At 40.2% G+C, this 17,294-nt stretch overlaps 1 protein-coding gene across 1 annotated transcript in view; it reads right to left on the bottom strand.

The window, feature by feature from the left end:
- PLA2G4F (phospholipase A2 group IVF) overlaps positions 1–16,205 on the bottom strand; it is a 35,172-nt gene extending 18,967 nt beyond the window's left edge. The window contains exons 1-9 of the mRNA XM_020793704.3: positions 13,601–16,205; positions 9,923–9,995; positions 9,054–9,190; positions 7,132–7,257; positions 5,199–5,239; positions 3,990–4,032; positions 2,262–2,328; positions 1,375–1,544; positions 1,179–1,292 (exon numbers count right to left, since the gene is read on the bottom strand). Of these exons, the coding sequence (XP_020649363.3) occupies positions 1,179–1,292; positions 1,375–1,544; positions 2,262–2,328; positions 3,990–4,032; positions 5,199–5,239; positions 7,132–7,257; positions 9,054–9,190; positions 9,923–9,995; positions 13,601–13,711 (882 nt within the window). The 5' untranslated portion in view covers positions 13,712–16,205. The remainder of the gene's footprint in view (positions 1–1,178; positions 1,293–1,374; positions 1,545–2,261; positions 2,329–3,989; positions 4,033–5,198; positions 5,240–7,131; positions 7,258–9,053; positions 9,191–9,922; positions 9,996–13,600) is intronic.
- Between the last annotated feature and the right edge of the window lie 1,089 nt (positions 16,206–17,294).

The raw sequence follows: 17,294 nt of genomic DNA, 5'->3' as shown, positions 1-17,294 counted from the left end.
GAAAAAAACTAGATTTCTTAATTAATGTTATTGTTCACTAAATAGTGAAATTTATATTCCTTTCTGGTCATTAGACCCTCCATCCCGCCACCTCATCATTCAGTATGCAAACCTTTACTTTGACCCTGCTTTACAAAATTCCTACTCATACAGCAAAGCAAGTTATGAAGTATTAGGAACTTGGAGCCCATGTCTGTCAGGAATTTCCAAGAACTGTAATAGAAGAAATTGACATCCTAAACAGAACCTAGAAAGGAAGTTATTAATCAGCCATATTGTACAGCTTTGTATAAAACTGAGACTAGGCAGAAGGCTGATGTAATTCTTATGAGATCACCTAGGATGAGGTCATGTTACCTGATTGGTCACATGTACTTTACAGTGTACATAAGAACATAGATGTATGGCGGAGAGTTGTAGAGTTGCTAGAGGACATGCTGCTGGAGTATTCTGTAAAGACTGTACATATATAGTATAAGCTTTAAAGAAGAAGCTGTTGTCTAGTGTTTTTTCTCTCTGCCAGGCCCTTGGATGCTGGTTGTACCCATTTTCTTCAGCGCACCCCAAGAAATACTTGACAATGTCTACAAGCAATCTCACCATCTTAAGTGCTTAAGTGCACAAACATTTTTCAAAAGGCCAGCAAACAGACCTAGGAAACATATGTGTGTGCAGGGCATATGCACAGATGCACGCACAAACATGTATGATATTGTTTGGTGAAGGGGAACTTAGAAGAAAATATAGTAACTGAAAATCTAAAGTCAAGACTGCAAAATATGTGACTTACCAAATTAAATGTAACTCATTAGACAGGCTTCAGAGTTGAATAATGATTTTGTACATGAGTCTGCCATACTACAATTGATTGGTAGCATGGTACAAAGTAGTACAAATCTACTTTGAATAAGCAAAACCCTTCTGCTTTGAGCTTTACAAAAATCCACACCTTTCTCAGGTCTGCCAAAAACCACAACTCCAGAGAGGCTGCTTTGGTTCACAATCCTGTCCAGTACCACAATTTCTGAAATGAGACGTAGATGACCCTAACTACACCCTATTAGTATTAACTTGGCCGTATCTTAGGAGTACTGATATCTAAGAGATAAACTTTATAAGAACAACTACCAACAGAACCCATCAGAAAGTGCTATATTGATACCCAAAACAAGTATTACCTTTCCAAGTGGAAGAATCATATTAGTTTCCTTTCCCAGAGGAAGTGACTGAACAGGAACAGATCCAGAGCCAAGAATTGTGCTATGCTCTTCAACATCAGGACTCACTCCATCCTGGAAATAAACAGGACAATGCTTGCTAAACAGGGCAAGTTTGTAAAACGTTTGAGAAAAGGAGCACATAGCAATTTCTCACCTGAAGAACTGTAATTGTTCTCTCCAACTCCACACCCAATTCTGAACATATCTCTTTGCCAACATGAAAAACAAATGGAACCTCATCATTCTGGTTAGAATCTGGCTTGCAGGGGACATGTAACTGTTTTTCACATGATCCTGGGAGTGAAAGCTTGAACTCACTGCTTCCTAAAGATGACAGTTGGGATGCAGATTGTTTGGAGCAAAACAAAACAGAATATAAATATAAAATGACAGAGCAGCCAAAGAATCAATAGCAAAACATCTACACCATGAATTAGATCTTAACCACTCTTTAACTGACATTAATAGACTGAAATGTTCACTTTGGTCGAAATAAATGGAGAACTGTATTCAAGGAAGACTAAAGATTAAAGTCTACACTCTCCTACAGTTTACGTTTTTATGACTATGTGCAGCAGATCTTGCTATTCAACAAAACTGTCTGAGCAACACTGATAATGTCCCTATATTGTGGCAGATGTTCTTATTACTTCAAAAAATAGGGATATTAAAAAGCAAAATAAATAGAAAGAATTAAATCTAAGTCTCCATCAAGATCCCCAACTCAGTGGATGCCAATGAAGGTGCAAGCTTTTACTCACTCATCCCTCTCCTTCCTTGATCCACTCTTATAAAAGCTCCACATTACTGAAGAGCTAAAAATATTCCATCCTGATGTACAATTTATGACAACAGATAGATTATTCATCATTCAATTGGTACTTTTGAAAATCAACTGTCACTCCAGATACATTTTACATGGAATACAGTGTTCCTCCCTTCCACGAATTCAGTGAAGGCCCGTATCAAATCCCACACATTGTTGTAGCTATTTTGAAATCATGGGGATGGGAAGGAGCAGAACAACAAAGCAGACCTGACCTTGTTCTCTTAGCTTTGACTTTTCATCTTGTTTGATCACCCCTTGCAAGGAAAGACAAGGATAAGCCTATTGTGAAGTGACAAAAATGACAGGTGTTAAATATAATTTTTGGCAGGAAATAAATTCTTGCACAGTGAAAATAAAGAAACATTATTTAGACAGCCATGTTTTGGAACTCAACATTACAACCAGTTATCATTGCTTAGGTAACTGATACTAAAAAGGGGGCAAAATGATCTAGATAGAAAAGCTTGGTCAATAATAAAATCATAACTAGAAAAAGGAGAAGAGGAGAAGGAGACAACAGAGGATGAGATGGCTGGACAGTGTCTGCGAAGCAATCAACATGAATTTGACCCAACTCCGGGAAGCAGTGGAAGATAGGAGGGCCTGGCGTGCTCTGGTCCACGGGGTCACAAAGAGTCAGACACGACTAAACAACGACGATGAGAAAAAAAACAGGATATAAAAGCTTTTTCATTGTAATTCTCAGAGCACATTTTTCCTTCCTAACAGAAAGTACCTGAATTTACCAGAAAGCATTAGAGACCTCATGGAAGTATGTCATGGCACTAGAGTTAGTCATGTCATTATGCAGTACCATAAACAAAAAGAACTTGTTCTTGGAACATGCAAGGGAAGTGTTAATATCAGGGGATAAGTAGTCAGTGATACTAGCAATTATGTTGCTGATCACTCACAGTTAATAACTAATCAGGTTCACTGGAGAAATTTTAAGTTGGAAACCAGGCACGGTTTCTCTCTATTTTTCTTCAGCTATGAAGTGGGGAGGGAGGATCAAGCAAGACACTGGGTCCTCCACCGGACAATGGTTGACCAGGATCCCACAAGGCCATGTGGCTGTGAGTAAATTGGGGATGATGTAATTGGATGTGTGGAGGATATTTGTTTATTGGTTAGCTGTTCATGATGCCTGTATGTGCTTTGTTTAATCAGGTTTTGCCTGATTTGCTTTGTTTTGCCTAGGGAAGAAGCTCAATGATAAGCTTTATGCCTTTCTATTGTATTTTTTCCCTTTAATGCATTGTAGCTCTTCTTTCTCTTAGTATGTAATAAAACCTAACATTTTCTTAGACAAAATCCAATCTGCCCAATGCCTTTTCTGTTCTGTATGTATATCAGAGCCTACCCTAATAGCAAGGTGCTAAGGCTTAGATTTTTTGTAAATTGAGACTCTTCATCTCAAGCCTGTTAATGGGAGAAGATGGATAAAGGGCTGATGGCTGTAAGGTCCTCTATCTTCTCTCCAAAGAGTGGACCAAGGAAAAAACTTTTACAAGGTTAACTTTTAATCTCCTAGATATACATATGGCAGTAAAGTTAATTACTGCTGGAAAAAGAATATTAGAAGAAAGTATTTTATGGAACATGCCACCACAGTAATGGCTAACATACTGGAGGACATTAAAAGATTTGAGAAATGTATGGATAAAACTATAGCTACCAGCCATGACATCTCCTGTATAAGAGACAGTATGAGCTCTTAATATCAGTTGCTATAGAAAAGAAGTGGGAGGTTGCCATTTTATTCTTCTAGTAGACTTCATGTAAGTATTTGATCAGTGAATGTGGGAATGAGACAGATTTAGATCCTCTGTTTGATCTAACAAACAGACCAATGCTGCAACAGACCAAAAATGCCTTGATTTTGAAAAGCCTCTTGAGCTGACACGATGAACAAGAATTTCCAAAGAACAAATACTCACCACAAGGACTCCATTTGTGATAACTTCACCAGGAGCATCTGAACTATAAGGGTAAAATAATACCATGAATAATTATGTACATTTATTTAACATGTACTGTTCTGACCATCTTTGAACTCTTTAATTCCTAGGTCAGCTCTGATGCAGCACATGATATATCACAGGAGAAGATTAAAGCTTGAAAGAGCACAATTGAGCCCAGATTTGAGAGCGGGGGTGGGGGGGGGCGGGAGAGGCTCACTCCTTCCATTTGGAAAGATCCCACAGAGTCTTCAACCACTGATCGGAGAAGGAACTGGAGTGTCCAGTTCATCTTCCCTCAGACAGTCTAGCCTGCATCTAATTGGTGTTCAAAAATATTTACATACCAAGTTTGGGCTAATTACAAGATATGGGGTGTGTCTCGGTTGCATGCTTGGTTATCGACCTGATTTTGCAACCACGCTGTGTCCCAACACCTCACTAATTAGCAGTAGCAAGTTACATAAACGGTTGTTGTGGGTTTTTCGGGCTCTTTGGCCGTGTTCTGAAGGTTGTACTTCCGGACGTTTCGCTAGTCTCTGTGGCCCGGCATCTTCAGAGGACAGCACTCTGAAGATGCCAGCCACAGAGACTGGTGAAACGTTAGGAACAACAACCTTCAGAACACGGCCAAAGAGCCTGAAAAACCCACAACAACCATTAGATCCCGGCCGTGAAAGCCTTCGTAAATACAAGTTACATAAACCTTTTACAAACACCAGTAGGTTAGCTTCCTCTGTTTTGAATGCACTTTCCCTGTAGTTGGGAGAGAAAAGTGTTCACAAGCAGTGTTCTTGTTATTAACTTCTTTCTTTTCTGTGTGAACTCTTGCAGAGATATTACTCTGCATCTGCTGTATTGCAGGAAACTAACTGATGTATTTTTCATGCATTTCTGCATTGAATAAAAATTTGTCTGCATTTAAAATTAATCTGTGCTTTATGTCAAGAATGCTGCACATATACATGTAGGGGGAAATATGCAACTGTTTCTAGTTTATGGAGGGAATATTTTTCTAAAGGATACAAAAAATTATACTTTAAAATCCCCAAAGTAATGAAAATGTTCAACCTGATTCTGTGCATCTTTATTTAGGAGCAAGTCCCATTTAATTCAGTAGCATTGACTTCTCATTTGCATATTTCAGAGTGATGATTTTGCAGCAATACAGTCCAATGCAGCTCTCACCTTTTCTCCAGAAAAAATTCAACTTCCAATTCTTCCTTGTCCTACAAATTAATAAATATAACATTAGCACATTATATGTGAACACAAGGACAAGACTAGTTTGACACTATTTTTAGATCATTCCAAAATATATATCTATTCTGAACTACATGATACAGGAGAGACAGCTGCATGTCCAAAGTTAGGAGCTAAGCAGCTATACACAGATCTTCTGGTCAATGTATTTTCCACTATGGTAAATATATTTTTTATTCTAAAAAATAATTATTTCTGCATCTGCATCTATACATGAACATTACTAGGTGTGAATTTTGTGCAAAATTGTCCCTTCTTTTGTCCTTTTTTTTTTGATTATGTGTAAATAGTCACCCTACACATGTTATTTTAATTTGGGGGGGATGATTGAGAAATGACAGTGGTACCCAAAATTATGAACAACATTATAAACATTTGTATTATTAAGCTGTCTTGTATCCTGATATTTGGGAGAAAAACAGAATATAAATCAAACAAATGAGTGCCTTCTCACATAATAATGAAACTTATGTTCAGATGTATTTATTTTCACTATATGGGCCAAAATCCTATTAGATATGCCCACCACCACCACAATGCAATTGGTGTGAATTTTGTTAGCACATTCCTGCAAATTAAGATGCTAATATAGGCAATTGCTGTTTAATGTTGAACTATATGAGGTGGTACACAAGAGCAAAGGCCCAAGCCACCATCTTAAGTAGTGACAATTCACCAGTGAGACTTACCCCAAATGTGTTAGACCAGCAAAAAAAAAAACTTAAAAAGGTCATGATGTCACATATGTGCCTAAATGCTACTGGCTTTGCCTTTATAGAAAGCAATCAAGATGTTTTTAATATCTGCCATAATAAGCCAAATGAACATTCTAATGAGCCTCTATCTCATACCTCTGATTGCTGGATGATGTGAGCCAATTAAAGGACATGGCTATTACATTGTGCCTCACCTATGAACTTCCTATAGGAAAAAAATGGCTGTTCTTGAATGCAGAATGCAGGATTAGATAGACAATGATCTGAGACAGCAATGTTGGCCTTACATTATACCTTGAGCATCTTGAGCCATATCTAGCGCAGAGGTGTAATGGAAATTAGAACAGATTACAGTGGTGCCTCGGTTTACGAACTTAATCCATTCCAGAAGATGGTCGTAACTTGAATTAGTTGTCTGTTGAAGCACCATTTCCCATAGGAACTCGAATTGGTCATAAGTTGGGCAATTTGTAAGTCAAAGCACCACTGTATATGGGATCATGCACCTTAGAATCTTCTGCTGTATATCCAGTCACCCAAAAATGCTTACAAGATGATATTCTGCACCAGCTGGAATTTCTCAATAGACTTCAAAGACAGCTTCACAGGCTTAAATTCCACTTATAAGATAGCGGTAAGGAAGGGGAGGGGTAAATACTTAAGTCCCATATGTTATCAGGGTTCTCATTCCTAGGAGTATTGTAAATGCAGTGGACATAGTCACCTTGTGCTGAATGCGCAAAGGTTTAGTTGACATCTCGGACAAGACCCTGAAGGTTAAATTTTCATGATCTAAAGGTCCCCAGTATAATACTATAAAGGGGCTCTAGATTGGTGAAACAGTCCCAGATTCAGATGAGGTAGGAAAAGCTCCTGTCTGAAACCCGGGGTTGTTGCAGATGATAATTAGCTAGATAGACCGATAGTTCAGCTTGGCCTAAGGCAGTTTTCCATGTTCCTCATTACAGCATTCAGTTGAAAAGGTCAAGAGGATATGAATGACTGTCACAGGTGATATTCAGATGGAGATTATGAAAATCACTCCCAGCCCAACCCACCGAAGATCCAAGAGGAAAGACCAAGAACATTCCTATTTGCAAAGATTCTTTTTGTTTAATCCACAGAAGAATAAAATTACTCACCTCTTTTAACTTGAAACACTGTTTCAAAGGATGACCTGCTTCAAGTCCTGTTACGTCAAACACAAGAGATGTAAGTTCATCACTTATAAGAACATCTTTGTCAAAGAGTTTCAGCTCCAGCGTATTCTGTAACAAGAGGGAGAGAATGGACAGAAATGAATGAAAAGAAAGAATGGTTTGCCATTAAGTGTCATGTTAAAGGCAACAGTCTTTTCCTTTCAGTCTGTTGTTTTTCACATGAGACAGTATAACTTCAAAAACAGCAAACACCATCACTATTAATACACTTGTAAGACTTGATATCATATTCCATTATCTGCTTCCCTAAACAATGAATCAGAAAGTAGTTGTAAAATAGTGCAGCAAGGCAGGGAAGGATATACACTCCAATGAGTACTAACTACTGTCAGTATCCTGTTGCGCAGCAATGCATGCACAGTGGGAATGGTGTCATCATAAATGGCAGATTGCCAATAATTGAAGATGTCCTTTTTCTATCTTGGTGTATGAGTGACTTTAGCTCAATAGCTGAAAACCAGCAGTAAGTCACAGCTAGAGTAGTGGATTTGGTGAGTCAACTCTTCCATTGTTTCAATGAGCCTACTCTAGTTGTGACTTACTACTGGCTTTCAGCCATTGTGTACTAGCTGTACATGTGTGCCAAAATTTAAAAAAAGGAAGTCTTTAATTAGTGGCAATATGTTGCTGAAGATTACATTATTACCATGGTGCAAGCAGCTCTCTGTGTAGTTTCACAGAAACAACAGAAGAACATTACGAAGCCAACACAGTCATGTATTGTCACTATATTCATTGTTAATAAATTGCCCACTTGCATTCATCCACAGGCACTTCCACTTCATTAAACATTCATCTGTGCAGATAATAGTCTTAAAAGGCTTTCAAAGGGGCTTGGGTATTAGATTCCATCATCATAGCCTCAGCCCAGAATACTACCAAAATGTTATGCCAAAAAGTATGTTATACATGGACAGAGCAAGGACAGATCTTTTAAGATCTTCTTGAAAAAGTACATCACACTATTGCTATAGGGAGAAATGATGGCAAAACAGTTATTCGCATGAGGCAAAATCAGCCATGCATTTTCCTGCTTTCCTGTGGCTAGTAGCCCTCTGGGACTTTTATCTCTGTTCTATTTCCTCTTCTTATCAAGGTTGACTGCCTGGAAATAGTCTGGGACAAGTGCCAAGAGTCAGAGTGTAGGAGTGAGACAAAGGAAGGAGGAAGAGATTGGGCAGAAAGCATAACCAGAACTTGACCATATGAAGAATGGTTTCCACAGAACACAGCTATGACTTTGTAATGTTGTCACCTGGGACAGGCAGCACCATTTCCCACCCATTCTGCCCTAAGGCACAGATACAAGCTACCACCAAAGGAAAGAAGAAGAAGAATATGGCCACCGACTTTGAACAAAATATAAAATTTATGCTTTGAAAAACAGGGAAGTGAATAGGGCTAGAAGTGTTGTCATTTATTTTCACCTCCAGACCTTGGTGCTCTCTACAGTCTGGCCACTGAATAATAATTTCCAATGGTTGCTGTGGGTTTTTCGGGCTCTTTGGCTGTGTTCTGAAGCTTGTCCAGTAGCACTCCTGTCCTCTGAAGATGCCGGCCACAGAGACTGGCGAAACGTTAGGAAGAACAACCTTCAGAACACGGCCAAAGAGCCCAAAAAAACCCGCACCAACCATTAGATCCCGGCCATGAAAGCCTTCACGAATAATTTCCAAGTCTGGATCAGGATTTCATTTTATTTTCCTGTGAAGAACATATGTTCTCAGAAAATGAAATGGTTGAAATGAAAATGAAATGAACCACTGAAATGGTTCTCTTTTCTAAGATGAAGAATGCTGCCTAATATAGTAAAAGATTCTGTATTGAAAAATATCATCCTTTACCTTAACAGCATTGTGGATTCTATACTGAAAAGTTTCATTCCATTCTGGATCACTGCAATTGTCAATAACCCGAGTTCGGTAAATGACTGGGGATGCTGTTGGAAGACTCAATTCCACATAGCAGTCTGCTTTGGACACTGCAGGAAGGAAGACAGAAAGAAATGTGGCTATGAAAGTGCTACTTAGCATTGACTCATTACAGTGGACCCTCTACTTAAGGAATTAATCCGTATTGAAATGGTGGCTGCAAGTTGAAAAGTCTGTAAGTCAAATCTCCATTGACCTACAATGCACTGAAAACCGATTAATCCCATAACCAGTGGTTTTTATTCTATTTTTATTCCATTTTGGTTTTTTTCTGGTCTGTAAGTCGATTCTCTGGCTGCAAGTCGAATCTAAATTTTGCAGCCAGAGAAGTCTGTAACTCGAAAAGTCTGTAAGTCGAGCCGTCTGTAAGTCGAGGGTCCACTGTACTTTTTTCATGTCTACTAGATCTTCAGAAGGAGATAAGGCATTCTTCAAAGTAGCCTCCTTTAGAACAACAGTAGTTATTAACTAGTCATGTGAGGAGTTGGGTAGACAGTACTGAGCAATTTATCAGTGAAGCAGTGGTCTGCCTACATATAAAGGCTGTTTTCTATGTCCCCTGCCTGGCTGACTGTCACCGGAATCAAGATGATGGACTTGATGCCACCTTAGGTCTACTCATTTTTCAAACATGTTGCTCTTTTTTTCATGAATAAGACTTTCTGGTTTTCACAAGAACAAAACACGTTACCCAGCTGAGGAGACTCTTTTAACAGGAATAGTAAGACTGTGTGGGAGGGGGAAGAACAGAAATGCAAAAGATAATGTCTCCAGAGACTTACACAAATCTGTTCCTTGAATGTTTCTCGCTCGGAGAATTTTCACGGTGAGATTGTAGTAAGGGTGTTTCTCCCGCTGGAAAGATAATCAGCCCAAATATATTAAATTGTAACTAACTGTATCTGCCAAACATTTAAAAAGATAAAGTGTAAGCTGGTGGAGGCGGTATAAGTTGTCAAGGTCATGTTTCTATACATTGAATGTCTCTGGACATCATGAATTGCACAAGATGTCATTCTTCACAGATTTTTGGATTAGAACTTGCCTATAGCATCTCCTAAGGGTTCACACTGAAAACATTTGTCAAGATAGTTATAATCAGGGCCTGTACAACTAAGACTGTGCAACTCTGAAGAAACGCAAATGTTACACTAGAATTAAAATATCAAATGTAAATATGGAAAAACAACATTCTTGCAAGTGAGCCTTATTCTTAAGCCACCCAAGTTCTCACGCCAAGTATACACTGAGGTGTTTTGCCATTCTACTAATTGGCCCAGCACATCATCTTGTCAATCTTCTTTGGACTTTTTCATTAGTTGTTCTTTGAGGTTGTTTACCTCAAAGTCTGTAGACAATTCAGCAAATTTACAGCATAGATAATTTGTGCAATTGTATACACTGCTTTGTTATACTGACAACAGCAATTGAGCATTAATTAATTAAAAGAAAATGAAAATTGGGTTATCCAGCAAACTTCCTTCCATTCCCATCATCCCCACTTATGAGGGGATGTGGGTGGAAAGTCATAATAATGAAACCATTGCAGATCAAGAGTATGTAAGGCTACCAGGTTTGTATACATATTCTAGCTTTCTCTCAGTAGATTTATTTTTCCTGGTGAGAAACGGAGACCAAATAAAACAGTGGGAAGGCGCAGGACAGTTACAAATGGAAGACAATGATGTCCAGCCCCCCTGTAAAAACCCAAGTGGAGCAAGTGCATGTTAAACCCTGCGTATGAAAGTACTTACATCATCCTTGGTGTAAAGAAAAACTGTGTGTCTGTGTTCTGTGCTGTCAAGTTGGAACTGACATATAGCAACCCTAATATGGCTTTCAAGGTAAGTGATATATTTAAGAAGTGGTTTTACCAGTTCCACTCCACCACTGAGTTTCCACAGTCAAGTGGAGTTTTGAACCCTGTTCTCCAGATTCCTTGTCTGGTCACACTATCCACTACATCAGTTGTCACCAACCTTGGATTCCCAGGTATTCTTGGACTACCATCCCCAGAAATCCTGGACATCACAGCTAATGGTAAAGGCTTCTGGGAACGCCAGTCCAAGAACGTCTAGATTACAAGGTTGGGAACCTGAACTACACCATGCTGGGAATCACAGTGTTGCCATAAATCATCAACACTGAAATCCTGTTTGCATAGTTATAATATATAAAGCTGATTATGTTGTCAGCTGTGGCAATATTTTGAATTTTTTTAAAAAAAAGCCCATACCTCCCCCTCCCCCCCGAACGTCGTGAGGGTCCCATGAAATCTCCTTCAACATGGGGAAGCCACTGGGGCTCACAGGAGAGGGAAGTGCATTCAGGACCTGTTGTAATCTCCAGGTCAGCCCCACAGGAAGCCCTATGTAGAAAATATGTTTTGGCTGCACAGACAACTCTGTGTCCTGCTACCTTTTCTACATCTTCCCTGCATATGGATGGAGTTGGAAACAATTTGCTCCTTACAGGGGGTACTACTGAGCAAGTTGAATTTACACTGTTTGCAGCAGAGTAAGTTAATGTTGCCAATGTGCTTAAAACTCTTGCTTTTGGGAAAGGCTTAATCAATCAGCCCAAGTACAGGATAAATTCTTGGATCTAATAGTTGTTAATAGTTTTGTAGCTAAAAGTGGGACTGTGGATAGCTGAAGTCTGTTTGCTTTATAAGTTCTAATCTTCCAGAAACACCCTCAAGGAAAATACATATGTTTCTTTATAGCTTCTGCTCACCCTCTTTATCAGAACAACCTAAACTGGAATGGCGAGTTGAAATAATGGATGGAGCTCTTGTTCTTTTAATGGAGATGCAGAATAAAGATCAGCAGCAGGAAGATCAAGATCTACTGACACATCACTGGGTAATCTGCAGTCGATCTGAAAGGGTTTCTGACTCCCAGTGCTTTAACAATAGCAATAACAAGATTTTGTGAGGGTGGAAAGGGTATCTCCCTAATTTAGGCTACTGGAATGAAGAAAGTGTGAAATATACAGGGCTGGATCTGTGTGTGAAAAATCTGTGAACTCTATTAAGTTCTGGTACAAAAAAAGAAAGAACAATAAAGCACCCACCCTCATGTCTCTGAATGCACTTGGAGCCCCTCTGTGTGTTTTTTTAACACAATGTGCACATACCCCCACTTGGCTTTGTTACTAAATATTGGGGATTCTGAAAATAACAAAGAAGAAGAGGAAGAGGAAGAGGAAGATCCAACAATCTGCTCACCTCAGTTCATTAACTCACTTTCAACTTAGGGCAACTCTTACAGGGTTTTGACTTTTCAAGCTATATGAGATGTTCAGGCACTGGTTATTACTGGCACCTCCCCAGACAGTTTCTATGGCCAACAGGTCTCTTGAATCCTAGCCCAACACATTCTCTATATTACATCACACTGGCTCTCACTCATCTTTCCTGGCAAACCCTTCCAATGAGTGATGTCCAACATGTCTTCTTGTCCGCCTTTACTTTACTTTTATTGGACTTATACCCCGCCCCCCCTAGACAAAGTCTACTCGGGGCAGCTTACATGAATAATAAAACACAATGTTATAGCATACATAATAAAATTCTATAAACTTGTTTCTATATACATTGTCAAGATGGAATAATTAAAGAAACAGAAAATCAGTTAATTGACTGGAGGGAAGGCCTGCCTAAAGAGCCAGGTTTATAAATGGTTTTTGAAAATGCCCAGCGAGGGAGCCAGACGGATTTCCATTGGGAGGCTATTCCATAGCTGAGGGGCCACTGCCGAGAAGGCCCGGTTTCTTGTTCTTTCCTTCCGGGCTTCTCTCGGTGTTAGGCCCCTCAGCCCCCCATCCTGGCTTTGTCAAGTGATTCGGGTAGACCTGGGTGGAAGATGATCTGCCCTGCTCAGCTCTTGTAAACTCAAGCATGTGCTTTCCTTTAGGGAGTCAATCCATCTCGTATTTGGCCCTCCACTTTGCCTTCAACCTTTCCCAGCATTATTATCCTCTTTTCCAGAGAACCTTGGCTTCTCATGATGCGCACGAAGCATGACAGCCTCCGTTTCATAATTTTGGTCTCCAGAGAGAGTCCAGGCTCACTGGATCTCGGACCCTCTTGTTCCTCTTTCTGGCAGTCCAGAGTATCCGCAATGGTATCTCTAAGCACCCCATTTCAAACAAATCTCTCTTTTTTGGTACTTCTTACCACCCCAGAAACAAACCAAGCCGGCCCTGTTCTCCACCTGCTCGCCCACGTTCTATCTACACCTCTCCTATTGACATGTAATGTCTCTTCCTACCTTTACAGCGTTCCTTTCTCAACTAACTCATCGTTACTTTCGATAAGCTTACAAAGTTACCCCCCCACCCGTTTCCAACACGCGAGGGGGGGGGTTGCGGGGGCAGAGTTCCCGCCGTGTCGTTTCCTATTTTACAGACTACCCCGCATTTGTTCCAAAGTCAGGTTTTATTGTTGCTATGATTACCCGCCAATGACGGAGGCCGGTGTCCTTCCTCTCCTTCTGTGGGAGCAGCAGGGCAGCCACGAGGGGCCACGTGCGGGGCGACCAGCGGCTCGCCAGCACTTGGCGGAACATGAGGACCTCTTTGCCGAGCGCCGCGGCGACGAGCTCAGGTAGCGCGGGGCGCAAAGGGTTAAGCCCGGACTTTGCCGATTCCTGCCCGGGACGAGGCTGAGCGGGTCATCTGGCGCGCGGGGAGGGGAGGGGCGTGGCTTGAAATGGCTCAGGTGCCTGCCTAGTCAGGCAGGATTTCTTTCTGAGGATGGGAGTGAAGGGAAAGGGGAGGCTGCCGCGGATATATGTATTTGTACGAAATCTGGCCGCAATAAACCAGATTTTTTTATCGTTTTCAACTTCTTATGTGTTTCCTCTGGGTTTTGTACCGCTTCCTCCTCGCTGTACCAGACTTTAGGGAAATAACAGCCCCAGGAGTTTCGCTTTCCCAATGAAACCTGTCACTTTCCCAGGAAGTTTTGGTTTATGATTTCCAGAGTAATAAGTCGAGATGGCATGCGTATTGCAAATGATCGCAGTGCGCCTTAAAAAAAAGTGGGAACTTGACAGTGGATCATTTTTCGCATACATTTTTTTAAAAAAATCCCCTTTCATTCTCCAACCTCCCCGTTGCTTAAAAATAAAATAAAGAATCCCCTTTCGGTCGGTCGCAATTTAAAAGGGCGCAACACAATTGTGTGCAAAAAGAAAGCATGCGGTGTTTAGTGGAATAAATGGTATTCAAGATAATAGGGCAGGAGAGGAAGAATTTATCAAGAGCCAAGAAAATGAAGAGCGATCCATTGATTTTCGAATGGAGACATTTAAAAATGGAGGAAAGGAAGACTTTCAAAAATGTAACCGAGTGAACCTCGAGATAAATAAGACGGCTTTCTTAATTAGCTCTTCATTTGTGGACTGTCATAGAAAGCATGACAAAACCAGCGAACATAAAAACATAAACATTCTTTTTATTTTTATTTTGTTTTTTTTAATACATGCTGATACGAACTAACACAGCTACCTCTTTGAAAACAGGACATCATGAGCACAAACTACTTTTCAACATGTTAGGTGGTAGTAGTTTCTATTTTAAAATGGGTGTTCCTAGTACCTTTGAAACAGGATGGGCAGCCTGACCTGAAGAAGTACATCACTTCCACAGTCTAAATGAATTAACCTTGTTGTATATAGATGATAATGGAATGCAAACAATAAACAGGAATCAAGGTATATTACATGTTGTAGTAAGTGCCTGTTAAATGAGGAGTCTGCATATTAGTAACTAAACCAAGACCTGAGTTCAAATTATGCTTTGGCCACATGATTTTCTCAAGGATGGGAGGTTTGAATTAATCCTAAATTCATTTATTACTTCAAGATAAACAAATATACTACAGATGCAAATTATCCTATGCAATCTAGAAACACTCTTGTGGACACTCTTCTTTGGCCATAAAACTCACTGGGTGAACTTATGCCAGTTACATCTGCTCACCTCATGTGCAGATGAGGTGAGCAGGAGAGCCGTATGTGCCACCTTAAGCTCACTGGAAGAAAAGATATAAATTATAGCAAATGTAATGAATATAAAATGCAGCAGAACAAGATATCTTTTTCTAGAATTACTTGAAATGTTCTGCTGCCGGTGACTATGATACCACCTGTCCTGCTACCTAGCCATTCTAAGTCATAACCAGCTGATATTTTAGTCTGTAAACATTGTACCTTCAAATAATTATTAGTGCATTACTCTATGTACATGCCGCGTAACATGTGCCTTTCATCTTGTACCTTCTTAAGGAAGTGTAGGAGTATCTCTTATTTACAATTGTAACTTAGTATCAACTTGATTTGAACACTTTGTGTATCAGGTGGGGTCAAGGGCCAGCCTTGATGGTAGACTAACCAGGCAGTTAGCTGGGACACCAAGTTGAACTCACTGAATGCTTTTTTAATGTACTGTCTATAGTGCAGTACTAAAAGATGGAAAATGCTACAAAGCAAAACATACTATAAGGAAATGCCTGGTTTTGCTAATATGAGGCACTCTCTCAGGCCCACTGTGACAGCCTCCTCATACGACACAAAGGAGCTGCCACGTCACACTCACACTCACTTTATTTCACGCTGCCACCAACCATTCCCTCATAAGACTCTTCAGACAAAAGTATGATTTTTAAAATAAAAACTTATGTTTATTGATAATAACAAAAGGAATGGTAAATCACTATAATAATTAAAATAAAAGGCAATCAGTAATAATAAAGTACCCCACACACACACTCTCTCTCAGAACTTCACTCTAATATATAGCACAGTACTACACAACGTACAAGCCCTAACTCCCTAAAGCCTTAACCAGACCCTATCAAGTCCCTATCCAGACCCTATCAAGTCCCTATCTCAAACCCTATCTGACTCACACCTCATTCACTCCCCCTTAAATACCCTAGCTCCACCCTCTTATGTCCCACCTCCTGTCACGCTATTGGTAGATGACAAACAACCATATCAATGACGGGCAGATGACATCACCGTTACTGTAACACCCACCACTTTCACAAACGGGTTTGGTGGGGACAGGGGGGAGGGCCTTCTCTGTTGCCCCACCCAGACTCTAGAACTCCCTCCCTCCCACAGGAGACCAGGCTGGCCCCATCTCTGCTGTCCTTCTACAAGCAGGCAAAGACCTTTCTCTTCAGACAGGCATTTCCTTCGTGACCGGCAGTGTAAGAGTTTTTCCAATTGGATTATGGCACTTATTTGCTTTTAAATGTGTTTTTAGGATTGATTTTATTTACAATTTTAATATGATACTTGTTTAATTATTTTTTAATCTTTGTACATGTACTGTTCTTAGCTTTTAAATATTGTCCTTATAATGCTATGAGCCACGTTGGGTCCTTTTAAGGAGAAATGTGGTGTAAGGATAGTTTAAATAAATTTGCCAATGCGCAGAAAGTTCAGGGGGATAGATTTGTCTTGCACATATTGTATTCCAGTGGCTGAGTAATCAAGGCTTTGAGCAATATCATTCTTTACATGTCATCCTTTGAGAGATGTCCATACTGCATGACAGAAGCTTCAGGGATCCCGGAAGGGTGCACTGAAAGCAGAGCAGGAAAGAAAAAAGCCCCAAAGGGAAAACTTGGGAGTAGCCAGGCCTGTTTCACTGCTCTGTTTTGCAATGACACAAAGTGAAATGCCTTGGGAGCAGTGCAAAGTTGCAGGGCTGCCGAAGAGAAGGTGGTGGCCCTGCAAAGTAAGGAGGTCCGTGTTTGTAGCTGCCAGGCCCCTGCCCCTTGGGACACCAGAATTCTTAGTATTCTGTTTAAAATTCTTATAAAAAGAAGAAACAATACATTAGCATGTAAATTTACGCTTCCACATTCACTGGAAGAGACAATCAGGCTGAGAAAAGTGGAAGGCAGCTTGATGGGATGAAGACTGAACTTGGGGTGGATTGGCTCAAGAATGAGCCACAGCTTCCGTTTGCAAGATGTCAGCAGAGCAGTGAATAATAGGACCTTTTGGAGTTTACTAATTTGTAGGATTGCCATAAGTTGGAAGTGACTTGATACTAGATGACAACAACAAAGAAAATACTGATTCTTGATATGTAATTACAGCTGTAATGAAGTAAATGTTTTATAAAGTTGCA

The sequence above is a fragment of the Pogona vitticeps genome, chromosome 1, assembly GCF_051106095.1.
Source record: "Pogona vitticeps strain Pit_001003342236 chromosome 1, PviZW2.1, whole genome shotgun sequence".
Classification (NCBI taxonomy): domain Eukaryota; kingdom Metazoa; phylum Chordata; class Lepidosauria; order Squamata; family Agamidae; genus Pogona; species Pogona vitticeps.
The sequence above is the reverse complement of the archived record's forward strand: the minus strand, read 5'-3'. Positions and strand labels throughout refer to the sequence as shown.